At 55.5% G+C, this 21,388-nt stretch overlaps 1 protein-coding gene across 1 annotated transcript in view; it reads right to left on the bottom strand.

The window, feature by feature from the left end:
- LOC137310520 (tau-tubulin kinase 1-like) overlaps positions 1-21,388 on the bottom strand; it is a gene marked incomplete at its 5' end in the record, with an annotated part of 115,442 nt that overhangs the window by 72,045 nt on the left and 22,009 nt on the right. The window contains 4 exons of the mRNA XM_067978290.1: positions 8,266-8,444; positions 12,507-12,729; positions 13,095-13,246; positions 16,921-17,046. Coding sequence (XP_067834391.1) covers positions 8,266-8,444; positions 12,507-12,729; positions 13,095-13,246; positions 16,921-17,046 — 680 coding nt within the window. The remainder of the gene's footprint in view (positions 1-8,265; positions 8,445-12,506; positions 12,730-13,094; positions 13,247-16,920; positions 17,047-21,388) is intronic.

Genomic DNA, 21,388 nt, shown 5'->3' with positions numbered 1-21,388 from the left:
AGAGCAGGGCGGTGAGATTAATACAGGGCTTTGGGGAGAGAGCGGGGCGGTGAGATTAATACAGGGCTTTGGGGAGAGCGGGGCGGTGAGATTAATACAGGGCTTTGGGGAGAGCGGGGCGGTGAGATTAATACAGGGCTTTGGGGAGAGAGCGAGGCGGTGAGATTAATACAGGGCTTTGGGGAGAGAGCGAGGCGGTGGGATTAATACAGGGCTTTGGGGAGAGAGCAGGGCGGTGGGATTAATACAGGGCTTTGGGGAGAGAGTGAGGTGGTGGGATTAATACAGGGCTTTGGGGAGAGAGCAGGGCGGTGAGATTAATACAGGGCTTTGGGGAGAGAGCAGGGCAGTGAGATTAATACAGGGCTTTGGGGAGAGAGCGGGGCGGTGAGATTAATACAGGGCTTTGGGGAGAGAGCATGGCGGTGAGATTAATGCAGGGCTTTGGGGAGAGAGCGGGGCGGTGAGATTAATACAGGGCTTTGGGGAGAGAGCATGGCGGTGAGATTAATGCAGGGCTTTGGGGAGAGAGCGGGGCGGTGATATTAATACAGGGCTTTGGGGAGAGAGCAGGGCGGTGAGATTAATACAGGGCTTTGGGGAGAGAGCAGGGCGGTGAGATTAATACAGGGCTTTGGGGAGAGAGCGGGGCGGTGAGATTAATACACGGCTTTGGGGAGAGAGGGGGGCAGTGAGATTAATACAGGGCTTTGGGGAGAGAGCGGGGCGGTGAGATTAATACAGGGCTTTGGGGAGAGAGCGGGGCGGTGAGATTAATACAGGGCTTTGGGGAGAGAGCGAGGCGGTGAGATTAATACAGGGCTTTGGGGAGAGAGCAGGGCGGTGAGATTAATACAGGGCTTTGGGGAGAGAGCGAGGCGGTGAGATTAATACAGGGCTTTGGGGAGAGAGCAGGGCGGTGAGATTAATACAGGACTTTGGGGAGAGAGCGGGGCGGTGAGATTAATACAGGGCTTTGGGGAGAGAGCAGGGCGGTGAGATTGATGCAGGGCTTTGGGGAGAGAGCGGGGCGGTGGGATTAATACAGGGCTTTGGGGAGAGAGCGGGGCGGTGAGATTAATATTGAGCTTTGGGGAGAGAGCGGGGCGGTGGGATTGATGCAGGGCTTTGGGGAGAGAGCGGGGCGGTGGGATTGATGCAGGGCTTTGGGGAGAGAGCGAGGCGGTGAGATTAATACAGGGCTTTGGGGAGAGAGCGGGGCGGTGGGATTGATGCAGGGCTTTGGGGAGAGAGCGGGGCGGTGGGATTAATACAGGGCTTTGGGGAGAGAGCAGGGCGGTGGGATGAAGACAGGGCTTTGGGGAGAGAGCAGGGCGGTGAGATTAATACAGGGCTTTGGGGAGAGAGCGGAGCGGTGAGATTAATACAGGGCTTTGGGGAGAGAGCAGGGCGGTGGGATTAATACAGGGGTTTGGGGAGAGAGCGGGGCGGTGAGATTAATACAGGGCTTTGGGGAGAGAGCAGGGCAGCGAGATTAATACAGGGCTTTGGGGAGAGAGCGGGGTGGTGAGATTAATACAGGGCTTTGGGGAGAGAGCGGGGCGGTGAGATTAATACAGGGCTTTGGGGAGAGAGCGGGGCGGTGAGATTAATACAGGGCTTTGGGGAGAGAGCGGGGCGGTGAGATTAATACAGGGCTTTAGGGAGAGAGCGGGGCGGTGAGATTAATACAGGGCTTTGGGGAGAGAGCGGGGCGGTGAGATTAATACAGGGCTTTGGGGAGAGAGCAGGGCAGCGAAATTAATACAGGGCTTTGGGGAGAGAGCGGGGCGGTGAGATTAATACAGGGCTTTGGGGAGAGAGCAGGGCGGTGAGATTAATACAGGGCTTTGGAGAGAGAGCAGGGCGGTGAGATTAATACAGGGCTTTGGGGAGAGAGCAGGGCGGTGAGATTAATACAGGGCTTTGGGGAGAGAGCAGGGCGGTGAGATTAATACAGGGCTTTGGGGAGAGAGCGGGGCGGTGAGATTAATACAGGGCTTTGGGGAGAGAGCAGGGCGGTGGGATTAATACAGGGCTTTGGGGAGAGAGCGGGGCGGTGAGATTTCTCCAGGGCTTTGGGGAGAGAGCAGGGCGGTGAGATTAATACAGGGCTTTGGGGAGAGAGCGGGGCGGTGAGATTAATACAGGGCTTTGGGGAGAGAGCGAGGCGGTGAGATTAATACAGGGCTTTGGGGAGAGAGCAGGGCGGTGAGATTAATACAGGGCTTTGGGGAGAGAGCGGGGCGGTGAGATTAATACAGGGCTTTGGGGAGAGAGCAGGGCGGTGAGATTAATACAGGGCTTTGGGGAGAGAGCGGGGCGGTGGGATTAATACAGGGCTTTGGGGAGAGAGGGGGGCGGTGAGATTAATACAGGGCTTTGGGGAGAGAGGGGGGCGGTGGGATTAATACAGGGCTTTGGGGAGAGAGCGAGGCGGTGGGATTAATACAGGGCTTTGGGGAGAGAGGGGGGCGGTGGGATTAATACAGGGCTTTGGGGAGAGAGCGAGGCGGTGGGATTAATACAGGGCTTTGGGGAGAGAGGGGGGCGGTGAGATTAATACAGGACTTTGGGGAGAGAGCGGGGCGGTGAGATTAATACAGGGCTTTGGGGAGAGAGCGAGGCGGTGAGATTGATGCAGGGCTTTGGGGAGAGAGCGGGGCGGTGGGATTAATACAGGGGTTTGGGGAGAGAGCGGGGCGGTGAGATTAATATTGAGCTTTGGGGAGAGAGCGGGGCGGTGGGATTGATGCAGGGCTTTGGGGAGAGAGCGGGGCGGTGGGATTGATGCAGGGCTTTGGGGAGAGAGCGAGGCGGTGAGATTAATACAGGGCTTTGGGGAGAGAGCGGGGCGGTGGGATTGATGCAGGGCTTTGGGGAGAGAGCGGGGCGGTGGGATTAATACAGGGCTTTGGGGAGAGAGCAGGGCGGTGGGATTAATACAGGGCTTTGGGGAGAGAGCGGGGCGGTGGGATTAATACAGGGCTTTGGGGAGAGAGCGAGGCGGTGAGATTAATACAGGGCTTTGGCGAGAGAGCGAGGCGGTGAGATTAATATTGAGCTTTGGGGAGAGAGCGGGGCGGTGAGATTAATACAGGGCTTTGGGGAGAGAGCAGGGCGGTGAGATTAATACAGGGCTTTGGGGAGAGAGCAGGGCGGTGAGATTAATACAGGGCTTTGGGGAGAGAGCGAGGCGGTGAGATTAATACAGGGCTTTGGGGAGAGAGCAGGGCGGTGAGATTAATACAGGGCTTTGGGGAGAGAGCGGAACGGTGAGATTAATACAGGGCTTTGGGGAGAGAGCAGGGCGGTGGGATTAATACAGGGGTTTGGGGAGAGAGCGGGGCGGTGAGATTAATACAGGGCTTTGGGGAGAGAGCAGGGCAGCGAGATTAATACAGGGCTTTGGGGAGAGAGCGGGGCGGTGAGATTAATACAGGGCTTTGGGGAGAGAGCGAGGCGGTGAGATTAATACAGGCTTTGGGGAGAGAGCAGGGCGGTGAGATTAAATCAGGGCTTTGGGGAGAGAGCGGGGCGGTGAGATTAATACAGGGCTTTGGGGAGAGAGCAGGGCGGTGAGATTAATACAGGGCTTTGGGGAGAGAGCGGGGCGGTGGGATTAATACAGGGCTTTGGGGAGAGAGGGGGGCGGTGAGATTAATACAGGGCTTTGGGGAGAGAGGGGGGCGGTGGGATTAATACAGGGCTTTGGGGAGAGAGCAAGGCGGTGGGATTAATACAGGGCTTTGGGGAGAGAGGGGGGCGGTGGCATTAATACAGGGCTTTGGGGAGAGAGCGAGGCGGTGGGATTAATACAGGGCTTTGGGGAGAGAGGGGGGCGGTGAGATTAATACAGGACTTTGGGGAGAGAGCGGGGCGGTGAGATTAATACAGGGCTTTGGGGAGAGAGCGAGGCGGTGAGATTGATGCAGGGCTTTGGGGAGAGAGCGGGGCGGTGGGATTAATACAGGGCTTTGGGGAGAGAGCGGGGCGGTGAGATTAATATTGAGCTTTGGGGAGAGAGCGAGGCGGTGAGATTAATACAGGGCTTTGGGGAGAGAGCGGGGCGGTGGGATTGATGCAGGGCTTTGGGGAGAGAGCGGGGCGGTGGGATTAATACAGGGCTTTGGGGAGAGAGCAGGGCGGTGGGATTAATACAGGGCTTTGGGGAGAGAGCGGGGCGGTGGGATTAATACAGGGCTTTGGGGAGAGAGCGAGGCGGTGAGATTAATACAGGGCTTTGGCGAGAGAGCGAGGCGGTGAGATTAATATTCAGCTTTGGGGAGAGAGCGGGGCGGTGAGATTAATACAGGGCTTTGGGGAGAGAGCAGGGCGGTGAGATTAATACAGGGCTTTGGGGAGAGAGCAGGGCGGTGAGATTAATACAGGGCTTTGGGGAGAGAGCGAGGCGGTGAGATTAATACAGGGCTTTGGGGAGAGAGCAGGGCGGTGAGATTAATACAGGGCTTTGGGGAGAGAGCGGAGCGGTGAGATTAATACAGGGCTTTGGGGAGAGAGCAGGGCGGTGGGATTAATACAGGGGTTTGGGGAGAGAGCGGGGCGGTGAGATTAATACAGGGCTTTGGGGAGAGAGCAGGGCAGCGAGATTAATACAGGGCTTTGGGGAGAGAGTGGGGCGGTGAGATTAATACAGGGCTTTGGGGAGAGAGCGGGGCGGTGAGATTAATACAGGGCTTTGGGGAGAGAGCGGGGCGGTGAGATTAATACAGGGCTTTGGGGAGAGAGCGGGGCGGTGAGATTAATACAGGGCTTTAGGGAGAGAGCGGGGCGGTGAGATTAATACAGGGCTTTGGGGAGAGAGCGGGGCGGTGAGATTAATACAGGGCTTTGGGGAGAGAGCAGGGCAGCGAAATTAATACAGGGCTTTGGGGAGAGAGCGGGGCGGTGAGATTAATACAGGGCTTTGGGGAGAGAGCAGGGCGGTGAGATTAATACAGGGCTTTGGGGAGAGAGCAGGGCGGTGAGATTAATACAGGGCTTTGGGGAGAGAGCAGGGCGGTGAGATTAATACAGGGCTTTGGGGAGAGAGCGGGGCGGTGAGATTAATACAGGGCTTTGGGGAGAGAGCGGGGCGGTGAGATTAATACAGGGCTTTGGGGAGAGAGCAGGGCGGTGGGATTAATACAGGGCTTTGGGGAGAGAGCGGGGCGGTGAGATTTCTCCAGGGCTTTGGGGAGAGAGCAGGGCGGTGAGATTAATACAGGGCTTTGGGGAGAGAGCGGGGCGGTGAGATTAATACAGGGCTTTGGGGAGAGAGCAGGGCGGTGAGATTAATACAGGGCTTTGGGGAGAGAGCGGGGCGGTGAGATTAATACAGGGCTTTGGGGAGAGAGCGGGGCGGTGAGATTAATACAGGGCTTTGGGGAGAGAGCGGGGCGGTGAGATTAATACAGGGCTTTGGGGAGAGAGCGGGGCGGTGGGATTAATACAGGGCTTTGGGGAGAGAGGGGGGCGGTGAGATTAATACAGGGCTTTGGGGAGAGAGGGGGGCGGTGGGATTAATACAGGGCTTTGGGGAGAGAGCGAGGCGGTGGGATTAATACAGGGCTTTGGGGAGAGGGGGGCGGTGGGATTAATACAGGGCTTTGGGGAGAGAGCGAGGCGGTGGGATTAATACAGGGCTTTGGGGAGAGAGGGGGGCGGTGGGATTAATACAGGGCTTTGGGGAGAGAGCGAGGCGGTGGGATTAATACAGGGCTTTGGGGAGAGAGGGGGGCGGTGGGATTAATACAGGGCTTTGGGGAGAGAGCGAGGCGGTGGGATTAATACAGGGCTTTGTGGAGAGAGCGAGGCGGTGAGATTAATACAGGGCTTTGGGGAGAGAGCGGGGCGGTGAGATTAATACAGGGCTTTGGGGAGAGAGCGAGGCGGTGGGATTAATACAGGGCTTTGGGGAGAGAGCGAGGCGGTGAGATTAATACAGGGCTTTGGGGAGAGAGCGGGGCGGTGGGATTAATACAGGGCTTTGGGGAGAGAGCGAGGCGGTGGGATTCATACAGGGCTTTGGGGAGAGAGCGGAGCGGTGAGATTAATACAGGGCTTTGGGGAGAGAGCGGGGCGGTGGGATTAATACAGGGCTTTGGGGAGAGAGGGGGGCGGTGAGATTAATACAGGGCTTTGGGGAGAGAGGGGGGCGGTGAGATTAATAGGAACAGGAGTAGGCCATTCAGCCCCTCGTGCCTGCTCCACCATTCAATGAGATCATGGCTGATCTGTGATCTAACTCCATACACCTGCCTTTGGCCCATATCCCTTAATACCTTTGGTTGCCAAAAAGCTATCTATCTCAGATTTAAATTTAGCAATTGAGCTGGTATCAATTGCCGTTTGAGGAAGAGAGTTCCAAACTTCTACCACCCTTTGTGTGTAGAAATGTTTTCTAATCTCGCTCCTGAAAGGTCTGGCTCTAATTTTTGGACTGTGCCCCCTACTCCTAGAATCCCCAACCAGCGGAAATAGTTTCTCTCTATCCACCCTATCTGTTCCCCTTAATATCTTATAAACTTCGATCAGATCACCCCTTAACCTTCTAAACTCCAGAGAATACAACCCCAATTTGTGTAATCTCTCCTCGTAACTTAACCCTTGAAGTCCGGGTATCATTCTAGTAAACCTACGCTGCACTCCCTCCAAGGCCAACATGTCCTTCCGAAGGTGCGGTGCCCAGAACTGCTCACAGTACTCCAGGTGCGGTCTAACCAGGGTTTTGTATAGCTGCAGCATAACTTCTGCCCCCTTGTACTCCAGTCCTCGAGATATAAAGGCCAGCATTCCATTAGCCTTACTGATTATTTTCTGCTCCTGTTCATGACACTTCAATGATCTGTGTACCTGAACCCCTAAGTCCCTTTGGACATCCACTGTTTTTAACTTTTTACCATTTAGAAAGTAATACAGGACTTTGGGGAGAGAGCGGGGCAGTGGGATTAGTTTGGGATTGATACAGGGCTATGGGGAGAGAGTGAGGGCAGTGGGATTAGATTGGGATTGATACAGGGCTATGGGGAGAGAGCGGGGCAGTGGGATTAGATTGGGATTGATACAGGGCTGTGGGGAGAGAGCGGGGCAGTGGGATTAGATTGGGATTGATGCAGGGATATGGGAGAGTGAGGGGCAGTGGGATTAGTTTGTGATTGATTCAAGGATATGGGAGAGGGGCAGTGGGATTAGTGTGGGATTGATGCAGGGATTTGGGAGAGTGAGGGCAGTGGGATTAGATTGGGATTGATGCAGGGCTATGGGGAGAGAGCGGGGCAGTGGGATTAGATTGGGATTGATGCAGGGCTATGGGGAGAGAGCGGGGCAGTGGGATTAGATTGGGATTGATGCAGGGCTATGGGGAGAGAGCGGGGCAGTGGGATTAGATTGGGATTGATGCAGGGATATGGGAGAGTGAGGGGCAGTGGGATTAGATTGGGATTGATGCAGGGATATGGGAGAGTGAGGGGCAGTGGGATTAGATTGGGATATGGGAGGGTGAGGGGCAGTGGGATTAGATTAGGATTGATACAGGGTTATGGGGAGAGAGGGGGGCAGTGGGATTAGATTGGGATATGGGAGAGTGAGGGGCAGTGGGATTAGATTGGGATATGGGAGAGTGAGGGGCAGTGGGATTAGATTGGGATATGGGAGGGTGAGGGGCAGTGGGATTAGATTGGGATATGGGAGGGTGAGGGGCAGTGGGATTAGATTGGGATATGGGAGAGTGAGGGGCAGTGGGATTAGATTGGGATATGGGAGAGTGAGGGGCTGTGGGATTCGATTGGGATATGGGAGGGTGAGGGGCAGTGGGATTAGATTGGGATATGGGAGAGTGAGGGGCAGTGGGATTAGATTAGGATTGATACAGGGATATGGGGAGAGAGGGGGGCAGTGGGATTAGATTGGGATATGGGAGAGTGAGGGGGGCAGTGGGATTAGATTGGGATATGGGAGAGTGAGGGGGGCAGTGGGATTAGATTGGGATATGGGAGAGTGAGGGGCAGTGGGATTAGATTGGGATATGGGAGAGTGAGGGGGGCAGTGGGATTAGATTGGGATATGGGAGAGTGAGGGGGGCAGTGGGATTAGATTGGGATATGGGAGAGTGAGGGGGGCAGTGGGATTCGATTGGGATATGGGAGAGTGAGGGGGGCAGTGGGATTAGATTGGGATATGGGAGAGTGAGGGGCAGTGGGATTAGATTGGGATATGGGAGAGTGAGGGGCAGTGGGATTGGTCCCACCGAGTGCGTGACCTCACCTCTTCTCCTGTCCGTCTCCCCTGGCGTCTGCAGTGGACAGCCTGTCCGACTCAGGGCTGTTGACACGGCGATATCTCAGTGAAGGCTGTCGTTCCTGTCCCGGGGAGTCTGGCGCCCCTCGGACCGGTGAGCAGGGGCCTGGCACATGGCTCCGATCCTCCTCGATAACACACTGCGTCTGCACAGGGAGACTACTGATGTTATTCCAGCTCCGCCCAGAGCCCTGTGTTACTGACTGTATCTCTACTGATGTTAATCCCTCTCCCTCGCACTGTCACTCAGTAACCCCTCTCCCCCCAGCGCCCTGTGTTACTGACTGTATCTCTACTGATGTTAATCCAGCTCCCTCACACTGTCTCTCAGTAACCCCTCTCCCCCCAGCGCCCTGTGTTACTGACTGTATCTCTACTGATGTTAATCCCTCTCCCTCACACTGTCTCTCAGTAACCCCTCTCCCCCAGCGCCCTGTGTTACTGACTCTATCTCGACTGATGTTAATCCTCTCCCTCACACTGTCTCTCAGTAACCCCTCTCCCCCAGCGCCCTGTGTTACTGACTGTATCTCTACTGATGTTAATCCCTCTCCCTCACACTGTCTCTCAGTAACCCCTCTCCCCCAGCGCCCTGTGTTACTGACTGTATCTCTCCTGATGTTAATCTCTCTCCCTCACACTGTCTCTCAGTAACCCCTCTCCCCCCAGCGCCCTGTGTTACTGACTGTATCTCTACTGATGTTAATCCCTCTCCCTCACACTGTCACTCAGTAACCCCTCTCCCCCAGCGTCCTGTGTTACTGACACTATCTCTACTGATGTTAATCGCTCTCCCTCACACTGTCACTCAGTAACCCCTCTCCCCCCAGTGCCCTGTGTTACTGACTGTATCTCTCCTGATGTTAATCTCTCTCCCTCACACTGTCACTCAGTAACCCCTCTCCCCCAGCGCCCTGTGTTACTGACTGTATCTCTCCTGATGTTAATCTCTCTCCCTCACACTGTCTCTCAGTAACCCCTCTCCCCCCAGCGCCCTGTGTTACTGACTGTATCTCTCCTGATGTTAATCTCTCTCCCTCACACTGTCTCTCAGTAACCCCTCTCCCCCAGAGCCCTGTGTTACTGACTGTATCTCTACTGATGTTAATCCCTCTCCCTCACACTGTCTCTCAGTAACCCCTCTCCCCCAGCGCCCTGTGTTACTGACTGTATCTCTACTGATGTTAATCGCTCTCCCTCACACTGTCTCTCAGTAACCCCTCTCCCCCCAGCACCCTGTGTTACTGACTGTATCTCTACTGATGTTAATCCCTCTCCCTCACACTGTCACTCAGTAACCCCTCTCCCCCCAGCGCCCTGTGTTACTGACTGTATCTCTACTGATGTTAATCCCTCTCCCTCACACTGTCTCTCAGTAACCCCTCTCCCCCAGCGTCCTGTGTTACTGACCGTATCTCCACTGATGTTAATCCCTCTCTCTCACACTGTCTCTCAGTAACCCCTCTCCCCCAGGGCCCTGTGTTACTGACTGTATCTCTACTGATGTTAATCCCTCTCCCTCACACTGTCACTCAGTAACCCCTCTCCCCCCAGCGCCCTGTGTTACTGACACTATCTCTACTGATGTTAATCCCTCTCCCTCACACTGTCACTCAGTAACCCCTCTCCCCCCAGAGCCGTGTTACTGACTGTACCTCTCCTGATGTTAATCCCCCTCCCTCACACTGTCACTCAGTAACCCCTCTCCCCCCAGGGCCATGTGTTACTGACTGTATCTCCACTGATGTTAATCCCTCTCCCTCACACTGTCTCTCAGTAACCCCTCTCCCCCAGCTTCCTGTGTTACTGACACTATCTCTACTGATGTTAATCTCTCTCCCTCACACTGTCACTCAGTAACCCCTCTCCCCCCAGCGCTCTGTGTTACTGACTGTATCTCCACTGATGTTAATCTCTCTCCCTCGCACTCTCAGTAACCCCTCTCCCCCCAGCGCCCTGTGTTACTGACTGTATCTCAACTGATGTTAATCCCTCTCCCTCACACTGTCACTCAGTAACCCCTCTCCCCCCAGCGCCCTGTGATACTGACTGTATCTCGACTGATGTTAATCCCTCTCCCTCACACTGTCACTCAGTAACCCCTCTCCCCCCAGAGCCCTGTGTTATTGACTGTCCCTCTCCTGATGTTAATCCTCCTCCCTCACACTGTCATTCAGTAACCCCTCTCCCCCCAGCGCCCTGTGTTACTGACACTATCTCTACTGATGTTAATCCCTCTCCCTCACACTGTCACTCAGTAACCCCTCTCCCCCCAGAGACGTGTTACTGACTGTACCTCTCCTGATGTTAATCCCCCTCCCTCACACTGTCACTCAGTAACCCCTCTCCCCCTGGCCATGTGTTACTGACTGTATCTCCAATGATGTTAATCCCTCTCCCTCACACTGTCATTCAGTAACCCCTCTCCCCCAGCTTCCTGTGTTACTGACACTATCTCTACTGATGTTAATCTCTCTCCCTCACACTGTCACTCAGTAACCCCTCTCCCCCCAGCGCTCTGTGTTACTGATTGTATCTCCACTGATGTTAATCTCTCTCCCTCGCACTCTCAGTAACCCCTCTCCCCCCAGCGCCCTGTGTTACTGACTGTATCTCAACTGATATTAATCCCTCTCCCTCACACTGTCACTCAGTAACCCCTCTCCCCCCAGCGCCCTGTGTTACTGACTGCACCTCTCCTGATGTTAATCCCTCTCCCTCACACTGTCACTCAGTAACCCCTCTCCCCCAGCACCCTGTGTTACTGACTGTATCTCGACTGATGTTAATCCCTCTCCCTCACACTGTCTCTCAGTAACCCCTCTCCCCCCAGCGCCCTGTGTTACTGACTGTATCTCTCCTGATGTTAATCCCTCTCCCTCACACTGTCACTCAGTAACCCCTCTCCCCCAGCGCCCTGTGTTGCTGACTGTATCTCCACTGATGTTAATCGCTCTCCCTCACACTGTCACTCAGTAACCCCTCTCCCCCAGTGCCCTGTGTTACTGACTGTATCTCTACTGATGTTAATCCCTCTCCCTCACACTGTCTCTCAGTAACCCCTCTCCCCCAGCGTCCTGTGTTACTGACTGTATCTCTACTGATGTTAATCCTCTCCCTCACACTGTCTCTCAGTAACCCCTCTCCCCCCAGAGCCCTGTGTTATTGACTGTCCCTCTCCTGATGTTAATCCCCCTCCCTCACACTGTCATTCAGTAACCCCTCTCCCCCAGCGCCCTGTGTTACTGACCGTATCTCTACTGATGTTAATCCCTCTCCCTCACACTGTCACTCAGTAACCCCTCTCCCCCCAGAGCCGTGTTACTGACTGTATCTCCACTGATGTTAATCCCTCTCCCTCACACTGTCACTCAGTAACCCCTCTCCCCCCAGCGCCCTGTGTTACTGACTGTATCTCCACTGATGTTAATCCCTCTCCCTCACACTGTCACTCAGTAACCCCTCTCCCCCAGCGCCCTGTGTTACTGACTGTATCTCTACTGATGTTAATCCCTCTCCGTCACGCTGTCACTCAGTAACCCCTCTCCCCCCAGCGCCCTGTGTTACTGACTGTATCTCTACTGATGTTAATCCCTCTCCCTCACACTGTCACTCAGTAACCCCTCTCCCCCAGCGCCCTGTGTTACTGACTGTATCTCTACTGATGTTAATCCCTCTCCCTCACACTGTCTCTCAGTAACCCCTCTCCCCCAGCACCCTGTGTTACTGACTGTATCTCTACTGCTGTTAATCCCTCTCCCTCACACTGTCCCTCAGTAACCCCTCTCCCCCTAGCGCCCTGTGTTACTGACTGTATCTCTCCTGATGTTAATCCCCCTCCCTCACACTGTCACTCAGTAACCCCTCTCCCCCAGCGCCCTGTGTTACTGACTGTATCTCTACTGATGTTAATCTCTCTCCCTCACACTGTCACTCAGTAACCCCTCTCCCCCCAGCGCCCTGTGTTACTGACTGTATCTCTACTGATGTTAATCCCTCTCCCTCACACTGTCACTCAGTAACCCCTCTCCCCCAGCGCCCTGTGTTACTGACTGTATCTCTACTGATGTTAATCCCTCTCCCTCACACTGTCACTCAGTAACCCCTCTCCCCCCAGCGCCCTGTGTTACTGACTGTATCTCTACTGATGTTAATCTCTCTCCCTCACACTGTCCCTCAGTGACCCGTGACCCGGTGACCCCACTGACCTTGCTGATACTGATCCTCAGTTTGTTCCGGTTGATGTCAGTCTCGTCCCAGCCCTCGGTCTCCATGGTGAAGGCCAGATTGGCCGGAGCCGCCGAGAGCTCGGCCGGTCTCCCTGGTAAGATAGCCGGAGCGTTCTCCTGGTCACTCAGGTGTTCGTCCTGCAGGACATCGTCCGTGTTCTCCCGGAGCACGTCACCAGGGACCGGAGTCACATTAATCACCCTGCAACAGGACCAGACTCAGATCTACTGGCCGCAGCGACCCGCGACCCCCTCTCGCGCCCACCCTCGAGTCCACCCTCGACCCCCTCGCGCCCACCCTCGAGTCCACCCTCGACCCCCTCGCGCCCACACTCGAGTCCACCCTCGACCCCCTCGCGCCCACACTCGAGTCCACCCTCGACCCCCTCGCGCCCACACTCGAGTCCACCCTCGACCCCCCCACGCTACCCTCGACTCGCCCCTCTATCCCCTGCGCCGGCCCCTCGCAACCCCACCATCCACCCCCCCTTGATGCGATCCTCGACCCCCCCATGACCCCCCCCCGGTCCATGGACCATGGGTGGTGTCCGGCTGGAGGGGACTCACCCAAACATGGCGGCTGTCTGCTTGGTGTGGAGCTGGGCCTGTGTGGGGGTGGTGGACAGTGAGATATCGGTCCCTCCTTTCTCCCAGTCGAAGGGTTCATTCTCGGTGATATTCCGCTCCTTCGTACTGTTCTCCAACACCGACATTATTAACTGCAAGAGGGAGGGGGACGGTCAACTGTGAGCAGCTCTGACCCCCCTCCCCCGCCCTCCACCCCCCCACCCTCCCCTCGCCCCCGCTAAATCAACCCCCCCTCCCCCGCTAAATCAACCCCCTCCCCCGCCAAATCAACCCCCCTCCCCTGCCCTCCCCTCCCCCCCGCTAAATCAACCCCCCTCCCCCGCCCTCCACCCTCCCCTCCCCCGCTAAATCAACCCCCCCTCCCCCGCCCTCCACCCTCCCCTCCCCCGCTAAATCAACCCCCCCTCCCCCGCTAAATCAACCCCCCTCCCCCGCCCTCCACCCCCCCACCCTCCCCTCCCCCGCTAAATCAACCCCCCTCCCCCGCCCTCCACCCCCCCACCCTCCCCTCCCCCGCTAAATCAACCCCCCTCCCCCGCTAAATCAACCCCCCTCCCCCGCCCTCCACCCCCCCACCCTCCCCTCCCCCGCCCTCCACCCCCCCACCCTCCCCTCCCCCGCCCTCCACCCCCCCACCCTCCCCTCCCCCGCAAAATCAACCCCCCCTCCCCCGCTAAATCAACCCCCCCTCCCCTGCCCTCCCCTCCCCCCTCCCCCGCTAAATCAACCCCCCTCCCCCGCCCTCCACCCTCCCCTCCCCCGCTAAATCAACCCCCCTCCCCCGCTAAATCAACCCCTCCTCCCCCGCTAAATCAACCCCCCCTCCCCCGCCCTCCCCCCTCCCCTCCCCCCGCTAAAATCAACCCCCCCTCCCCCCGCTAAAATCAACCCCCCCTCCCCCCGCTAAAATCAACCCCCCCTCCCCCGCTAAAATCAACCCCCCCTCCCCCGCTAAAATCAACCCCCCCTCCCCCGCTAAAATCAACCCCCCCTCCCCCGCTAAAATCAACCCCCCCTCCCCCGCTAAAATCAACCCCCCCTCCCCCGCTAAAATCAACCCCCCCTCCCCCGCTAAAATCAACCCCCCCTCCCCCCGCTAAAATCAACCCCCCCTCCCCCCGCTAAAATCAACCCCCCCTCCCCTCCCCCCGCTAAAATCAACCCCCCCTCCCCTCCCCCCGCTAAAATCAACCCCCCCTCCCCTCCCCCCGCTAAAATCAACCCCCCCTCCCCTCCCCCCGCTAAAATCAACCCCCCCTCCCCTCCCCCCGCTAAAATCAACCCCCCCTCCCCTCCCCCCGCTAAAATCAACCCCCCCTCCCCTCCCCCCGCTAAAATCAACCCCCCCTCCCCTCCCCCCGCTAAAATCAACCCCCCCTCCCCTCCCCCCGCTAAAATCAACCCCCCCTCCCCTCCCCCCGCTAAAATCAACCCCCCCTCCCCTCCCCCCGCTAAAATCAACCCCCCCTCCCCTCCCCCCGCTAAAATCAACCCCCCCTCCCCTCCCCCCGCTAAAATCAACCCCCCCTCCCCTCCCCCCGCTAAAATCAACCCCCCCTCCCCTCCCCCCGCTAAAATCAACCCCCCCTCCCCTCCCCCCGCTAAAATCAACCCCCCCTCCCCTCCCCCCGCTAAAATCAACCCCCCCTCCCCTCCCCCCGCTAAAATCAACCCCCCCTCCCCTCCCCCCGCTAAAATCAACCCCCCCTCCCCTCCCCCCGCTAAAATCAACCCCCCCTCCCCTCCCCCCGCTAAAATCAACCCCCCCTCCCCTCCCCCCGCTAAAATCAACCCCCCCTCCCCTCCCCCCGCTAAAATCAACCCCCCCTCCCCTCCCCCCGCTAAAATCAACCCCCCCTCCCCTCCCCCCGCTAAAATCACCCCCCCCGCTAAAATCAACCCCCCCCCCACTAAAATCACCCCCCCCCCGCTAAAATCAGCCCCCCCCCGCTAAAATCAACCCCCCCCCGCTAAAATCAACCCCCCCCCCGCTAAAATCAACCCCCCCCCGCTAAAATCAACCCCCCCCCGCTAAAATCAACCCCCCCCCGCTAAAATCAACCCCCCCCCGCTAAAATCAACCCCCCCTCCCCCGCCCTCCACCCTCCCCCCCCCGCTAAAATCAACCCCCCCTCCCCCGCCAAATCAACCCCCCCTCCCCTCCCCCCGCTAAAATCAACCCCCCCTCCCCTCCCCCCGCTAAAATCAACCCCCCCTCCCCTCCCCCCGCTAAAATCAACCCCCCTCCCCTCCCCCCGCTAAAATCAACCCCCCCTCCCCTCCCCCCGCTAAAATCAACCCCCCCTCCCCTCCCCCCGCTAAAATCAACCCCCCCTCCCCTCCCCCCGCTAAATCAAACCCCTCCCCTCCCCCCGCTAAAATCAACCCCCCCTCCCCTCCCCCCGCTAAAATCAACCCCCCCTCCCCCGCCCTCCACCCTCCCCCCCCCGCTAAAATCAACCCCCCCTCCCCCGCCAAATCAACCCCCCCTCCCCTCCCCCCGCTAAAATCAACCCCCCCTCCCCTCCCCCCGCTAAAATCAACCCCCCCTCCCCTCCCCCCGCTAAAATCAACCCCCCTCCCCTCCCCCCGCTAAAATCAACCCCCCCTCCCCTCCCCCCGCTAAAATCAACCCCCCCTCCCCTCCCCCCGCTAAAATCAACCCCCCACCCCTCCCCCCGCTAAATCAAACCCCTCCCCCGCCCTCCCCTCACCCGCCACCCCTCACCACATGGTCCCCCTGACCACCTCCTCACCCCCACCCCCACGCTCTCCTCCCCTCTCACACGCACCCGCTACCCCCTCACTTCCTCCTCCCCCACCCTCCTCTCCTCCCCTTCCCCACTTCCTCAACCCCCCCCTCCCTGCCACCCTTCCAAAACCTGGCCCCCACCCATCCGCCACTCCCACCCAACTCCTTCCCACTCCCACCCTCACTCTCTCCACATCGCAGGCAATGTTTACTTCAGAGCCGCCATGGGGCCTGTGTCTGAGTAAAAAAGGCAAGACCAGGTGAGGCAAGCCATGCCAGACACATGCCACGCCAGACACACACGGCACACCAGACAGACGGGACACACACACGCCACACACACACACGCCACACGCCACACACGACACACGCCACACACGACACACGCCACACACGACACACGCCACACACACACACGCCACACACACACACGCCACACACACACACGCCACACACACACACGCCACACACACACACGCCACACGGCACACCCGCCACACGGCACACCCGCCAGACACACGCCAGTAGACGGCACACCACGCCAGGCACCCATGGCACACCGTGCCAGACACACACACACACCAGGCACACCATGCCAGACGCACGGCACGCCAGACGCACGGCACGCCAGACGCACGGCACGCCAGACGCACGGCACGCCAGACGCACGGCACGCCAGACGCACACACACATCACACCAGACACACCCCACCAGACACACATGCGCCAAACCAGACGAAGGCGCACACATGCACACCATGCCAGGCTACTCCACCGACAGATATGCCAAACCACAGACACATGGCACAACACACCAAACCCATGCCATGACATGCCACCAACACATGACACCACACCATCAGACACAAGCCACAACACGTCAGGCACACACCACACCACAGACACACCACATCTGGCTACACCACAGCCACAGCCGTGCCTCGCAGTCCACGTGAGGATATCAGCCTCACAGGGGCCAGGGCTCAGGCGTAGGTTTAGATGTAACTACTTTACAGAGAGGGTGTGGGGAGCACGGGAGAGTGGTGAGGGTACCTGATAATCCGGTTTGGTGAAGTAATCGAGAGCGGACACATGATCGAGGAAATTGTGGAATTCTGAGGGCATGTGTTTCAAAAGCATCCTGTGATCAAACTTCTCCTTAATCAGTCCAACCTGCTCCTGTAATGAACCAGAGAGAGGATATGAGCACGAGTACAGGAAGAGATATACAAACACGCACGCAAACGCACGCACACATACCTAAATGCAGCAAAGTGCACACGCACGGTCACGGGCAAATGCACACACATGTTAACGGGCAAATGCACACAGGCAAATGAGCGCAGGTGGCCAAATGACTGCACGTGTACGTAAATGCACACACATGAGCAAACGCAAACAAACGCAAACTCACACGCAAGTAAATGTGCACAGGGAAGCGCGCACGCACAAGCAAGCGCCGGCACACACAAAAGCACATGAGCACGCACACAACGACATGAGCACACACTAACTAATGCACACACAATGACACGAGCACACACTAACTAATGCACACACACTAACTAATGCATAATGACACGAGCACACACTAACTAATGCACACACACTAACTAATGCATAATGACACGAGCACACACTAACTAATGCACACACACTAACTAATGCATAATGACACGAGCACACACTAACTAATGCACACACACTAACTAATGCATAATGACACGAGCACACACTAACTAATGCACACACACTAACTAATGCATAATGACACAAGCACACACTAACGTACACACACAATGACATGAGCACGCACTGACTAACGCACAAACACACTAACTAACGCACGCACTCTCTAACGCACGCACTCTCTAACGCACGCACTCTCTAACGCACGCACTCTCTAACGCACGCACTCTCTAACGCACGCACTCTCTAACGCACGCACTCTCTAACGCACGCACTCTCTAACGCACGCACTCTCTAACGCACGCACTCTCTAACGCACGCACTCTCTAACGCACGCACTCTCTAACGCACGCACTCTCTAACGCACGCACTCTCTAACGCACGCACTCTCTAACGCACGCACTCTCTAACGCACGCACTCTCTAACGCACGCACACACTAACGCAGGCACACACTAACGCAGGCACACACTAACGCAGGCACACACACTAATTAACTAACGCACACGCACAAACTAACGCACACACTAACGCACGCAGCGCACGCTAATGCACGCGCACACTAACTAACGCACGCGCACACCAACTATTGCACACGCACTAACTAACGCACAATTAACGATTTGGAGGAGGGGACCGAGTGTAACATATCAAAGTTTGCAGATGATACAAAGAGGGGAGGGAAAGTAGAGAGTGAGGAGGACATAAAAAACCTACAAGGGGATATAGACAGGCTGGGTGAGTGGGCGGAGATTTGGCAGATGCAATACAATATTGGAAAATGTGAGGTGATGCACTATGGCAGGAAAAATCGGAGAGCAAGTTATTATCTTAATGGCGAGCAACTGGAAAGTACTGCAGTACAAAGGGATCAGGGGGTCCTAGTGCAAGAAAATCAAAAAGTTGGTATGCAGGTGCAGCAGGTGATCAAGAAGGCCAACGGAATGTTGGCTTTTATTGCTCGGGGGATAGAATATAAAAACAGGGAGGTATTGCTGCAGTTATATAAGGTATTGGTGAGACTGCACCTGGAATACTGCATACAGTTTTGGTCTCCATACTGAAGAAGACATACTTGCTCTCGAGGCAGTACAAAGAAGGTTCACTCAGTTAATCCCGGGGATGAGGGGGTGGACATATGAGGAGAGGTTGAGTAGATTGGGACTCTACTCATTGGAGTTCAGAAGAATGAGAGGCGATCTTATTGAAACATATAAGATTGTGAAGGGGCTTGATCGGGTGGATGCGGTAAGGATGTTCCCAAGGATGGGTGAAACTAGAACTAGGGGGCATAATCTTAGAATAAGGGGCTGCTCTTTCAAAACTGAGATGAGGAGAAACTTCTTCACTCAGAGGGTAGTAGGTCTGTGGAATTTGCTGCCCCAGGAAGCTGTGGAAGCTACATCATTAAATAAATTTAAAACAGAAATAGACAGTTTCCTAGAAGTAAAGGGAATTAGGGGTTATGGGGAGCGGGCAGGAAATTGGACATGAATTTAGATTTGAGGTTAGGATCAGATCAGCCATGATCTTATTGAATGGCGGAGCAGGCTCGAGGGGCCGATTGGCCTACTCCTGCTCCTATTTCTTATGTTCTTACAAACTAACAAACGCATGCACACACTAACTAATGCACACACAAACTAACTAACGCACACACCAACTAACACGCACACTAACGCGCGCGCACACTAACACACACTAACCAATGCACACACACTAACGCACGTGCACACACACACGAACTAACGCACGCGCACACTAACTAACGCGCACACTAACTAACGCACGCGCACACTAACTAACGCACGCGCACACTAACTAACGCACGCGCACACTAACTAACGCACGCGCACACTAACTAACGCACGCGCACACTAACTAACGCATGCGCACACTAACTAATGCACACATGAATTAACTAACATACACACTAACACACACGCACACTAACTAATACACACGCACACTAACTAATGCACACACACTAACTAATGCACACACACTAACACGCACACACACTAACTAGCGCACGCACACACTAACTAGCGCACGCACACACTAACTAGCGCACGCACACACTAACACACACACTAACTAATGCGCACACACACTAACGCACACAAACTAACTAACGCACACACGAACTAACGCACACACTAACTAACGCACACACACTAACACACACACACACGAACTAACTAAGGCACACACTAACTAACGCACACTATAATGCATGCACACCCAAACTAACGCACACACTAATGCACGCACGCACACACTAACGCACGCACACACTAACGCACGCCACGGGCTAGTGAGTATAGAAATAGGAGGATAGAACAGATGAATGCGTGGCTAAAGAGTTGGTGCAGGAGGGAGGGTTTCAGTTTCCTGGATCACTGGGCCTGCTTCTGGGGAAGGTGGGACTTGTACAAGTCGGACGGGTTGCACCTGAACCAGAGCGGGACAAATATCCTTGCGGGGAGGTTTGCTAGCACTGTTGGGGGGGGGTTTAAACTAACTTGGCAGGGGGATGGGATACAGAGTGGAGCTACAATAGGGGGTGATGTGCAGCCATATATAGAGAAAAAAACAAGTCAGCTTGGAAGACAGGGCAAATATGTAAGGGCAAGGCTGGATGGCATCTATTTTAATGCAAGGAGTCTTGCGAATAAGGTGGATGAACTGAAGGTGTTGATAAACACATGGGAGTATGATATTGTTGCTGTCACAGAGACATGGTTGAGGGAGGGGCAAGACTGGCAGCTCAATATTCCGGGGTACAGAATCTTCAGGCGAGACAGAGGGGGAGGTATAAGAGGAGGGGGGTCGCAATAATAATTAAAGAATCAATTACTGCCATAAGGAGGGATGATATATTAGCAGGTTCCTCTAATGAGGCCATATGGGTGGAGCTTAAAAACAAAAAGGGGGCAAGCACTTTGACGGGAGTGTACTATAGGCCCCCAAACGATCAGGGGGAGATAGAGGAACAGATATGTAGGCAAATCTCAGAAAATTGTGCAAATAATAGGGTAATAATAGTGGGGGATTTCAACTTCCCCAATATTAACTGGGATACTCAGAGTGTAAAAGGCTTAGAGGGTACAAAATTCTTAACGTGCATCCAGGAGAGCTTCTTGAGCCAGCATGTAGAAAGTCCTACAAGAGAGGGGGCGGTACTGGACCTAATTCTAGGGAATGTGGCCGGCCAAGTGGAAGAAGTGCTAGTAGGTGAGCACTTTGGTGACAGTGACCATAATTCGGTGAGATTTAAGGTGGTCATGGAAAAGGACAGGGAGGGGCCGGAAATAAAGGTTCTAAATTGGGGGAAGGCCGATTTTAATAGGATAAGGCAGGATCTGGCCAAAATGGACTGGGATCAGCTGCTTGTAGGAAAATCCGCATCGGAGCAATGGGAGTCTTTCAGAAGGGAGATTGAGACCATACAATGGCAACATGTTCCCGTAAAGGTCAAGGGTGGTTCCAAGAACTCCAGGGAACCTTGGATGTCAGGGGATATACGAGAATGGATTAGGAAAAAAAGGAGGGCTTTTGGCAGATACAAAAGGCTAAGGACGGAGGAAGCCCGAGAGGAGTACAAAGTGCAGGGGGATACTTAAAAAAGAAATTAGGAGATCAAGGAGGGGCCATGAAATAACACTGGCGAGCAAAATAAAGGAAAATCCTAAGATGTTTTATAAGTATATTAAGGGTAAGAGGATGACTAGGGAAAAAATAGGGCCCATTAGGGACAAAAATGCCAATCTGTGTGTGGAGCCGGCAGATGTAGGAGGGGTTCTAAATGAATTTTTTGCATCTGTTTTCAC

Source organism: Heptranchias perlo, unplaced genomic scaffold (assembly GCF_035084215.1).
Source record: "Heptranchias perlo isolate sHepPer1 unplaced genomic scaffold, sHepPer1.hap1 HAP1_SCAFFOLD_257, whole genome shotgun sequence".
NCBI lineage: Eukaryota > Metazoa > Chordata > Chondrichthyes > Hexanchiformes > Hexanchidae > Heptranchias > Heptranchias perlo.
This window is presented reverse-complemented; position numbering and strand designations above follow the sequence as displayed.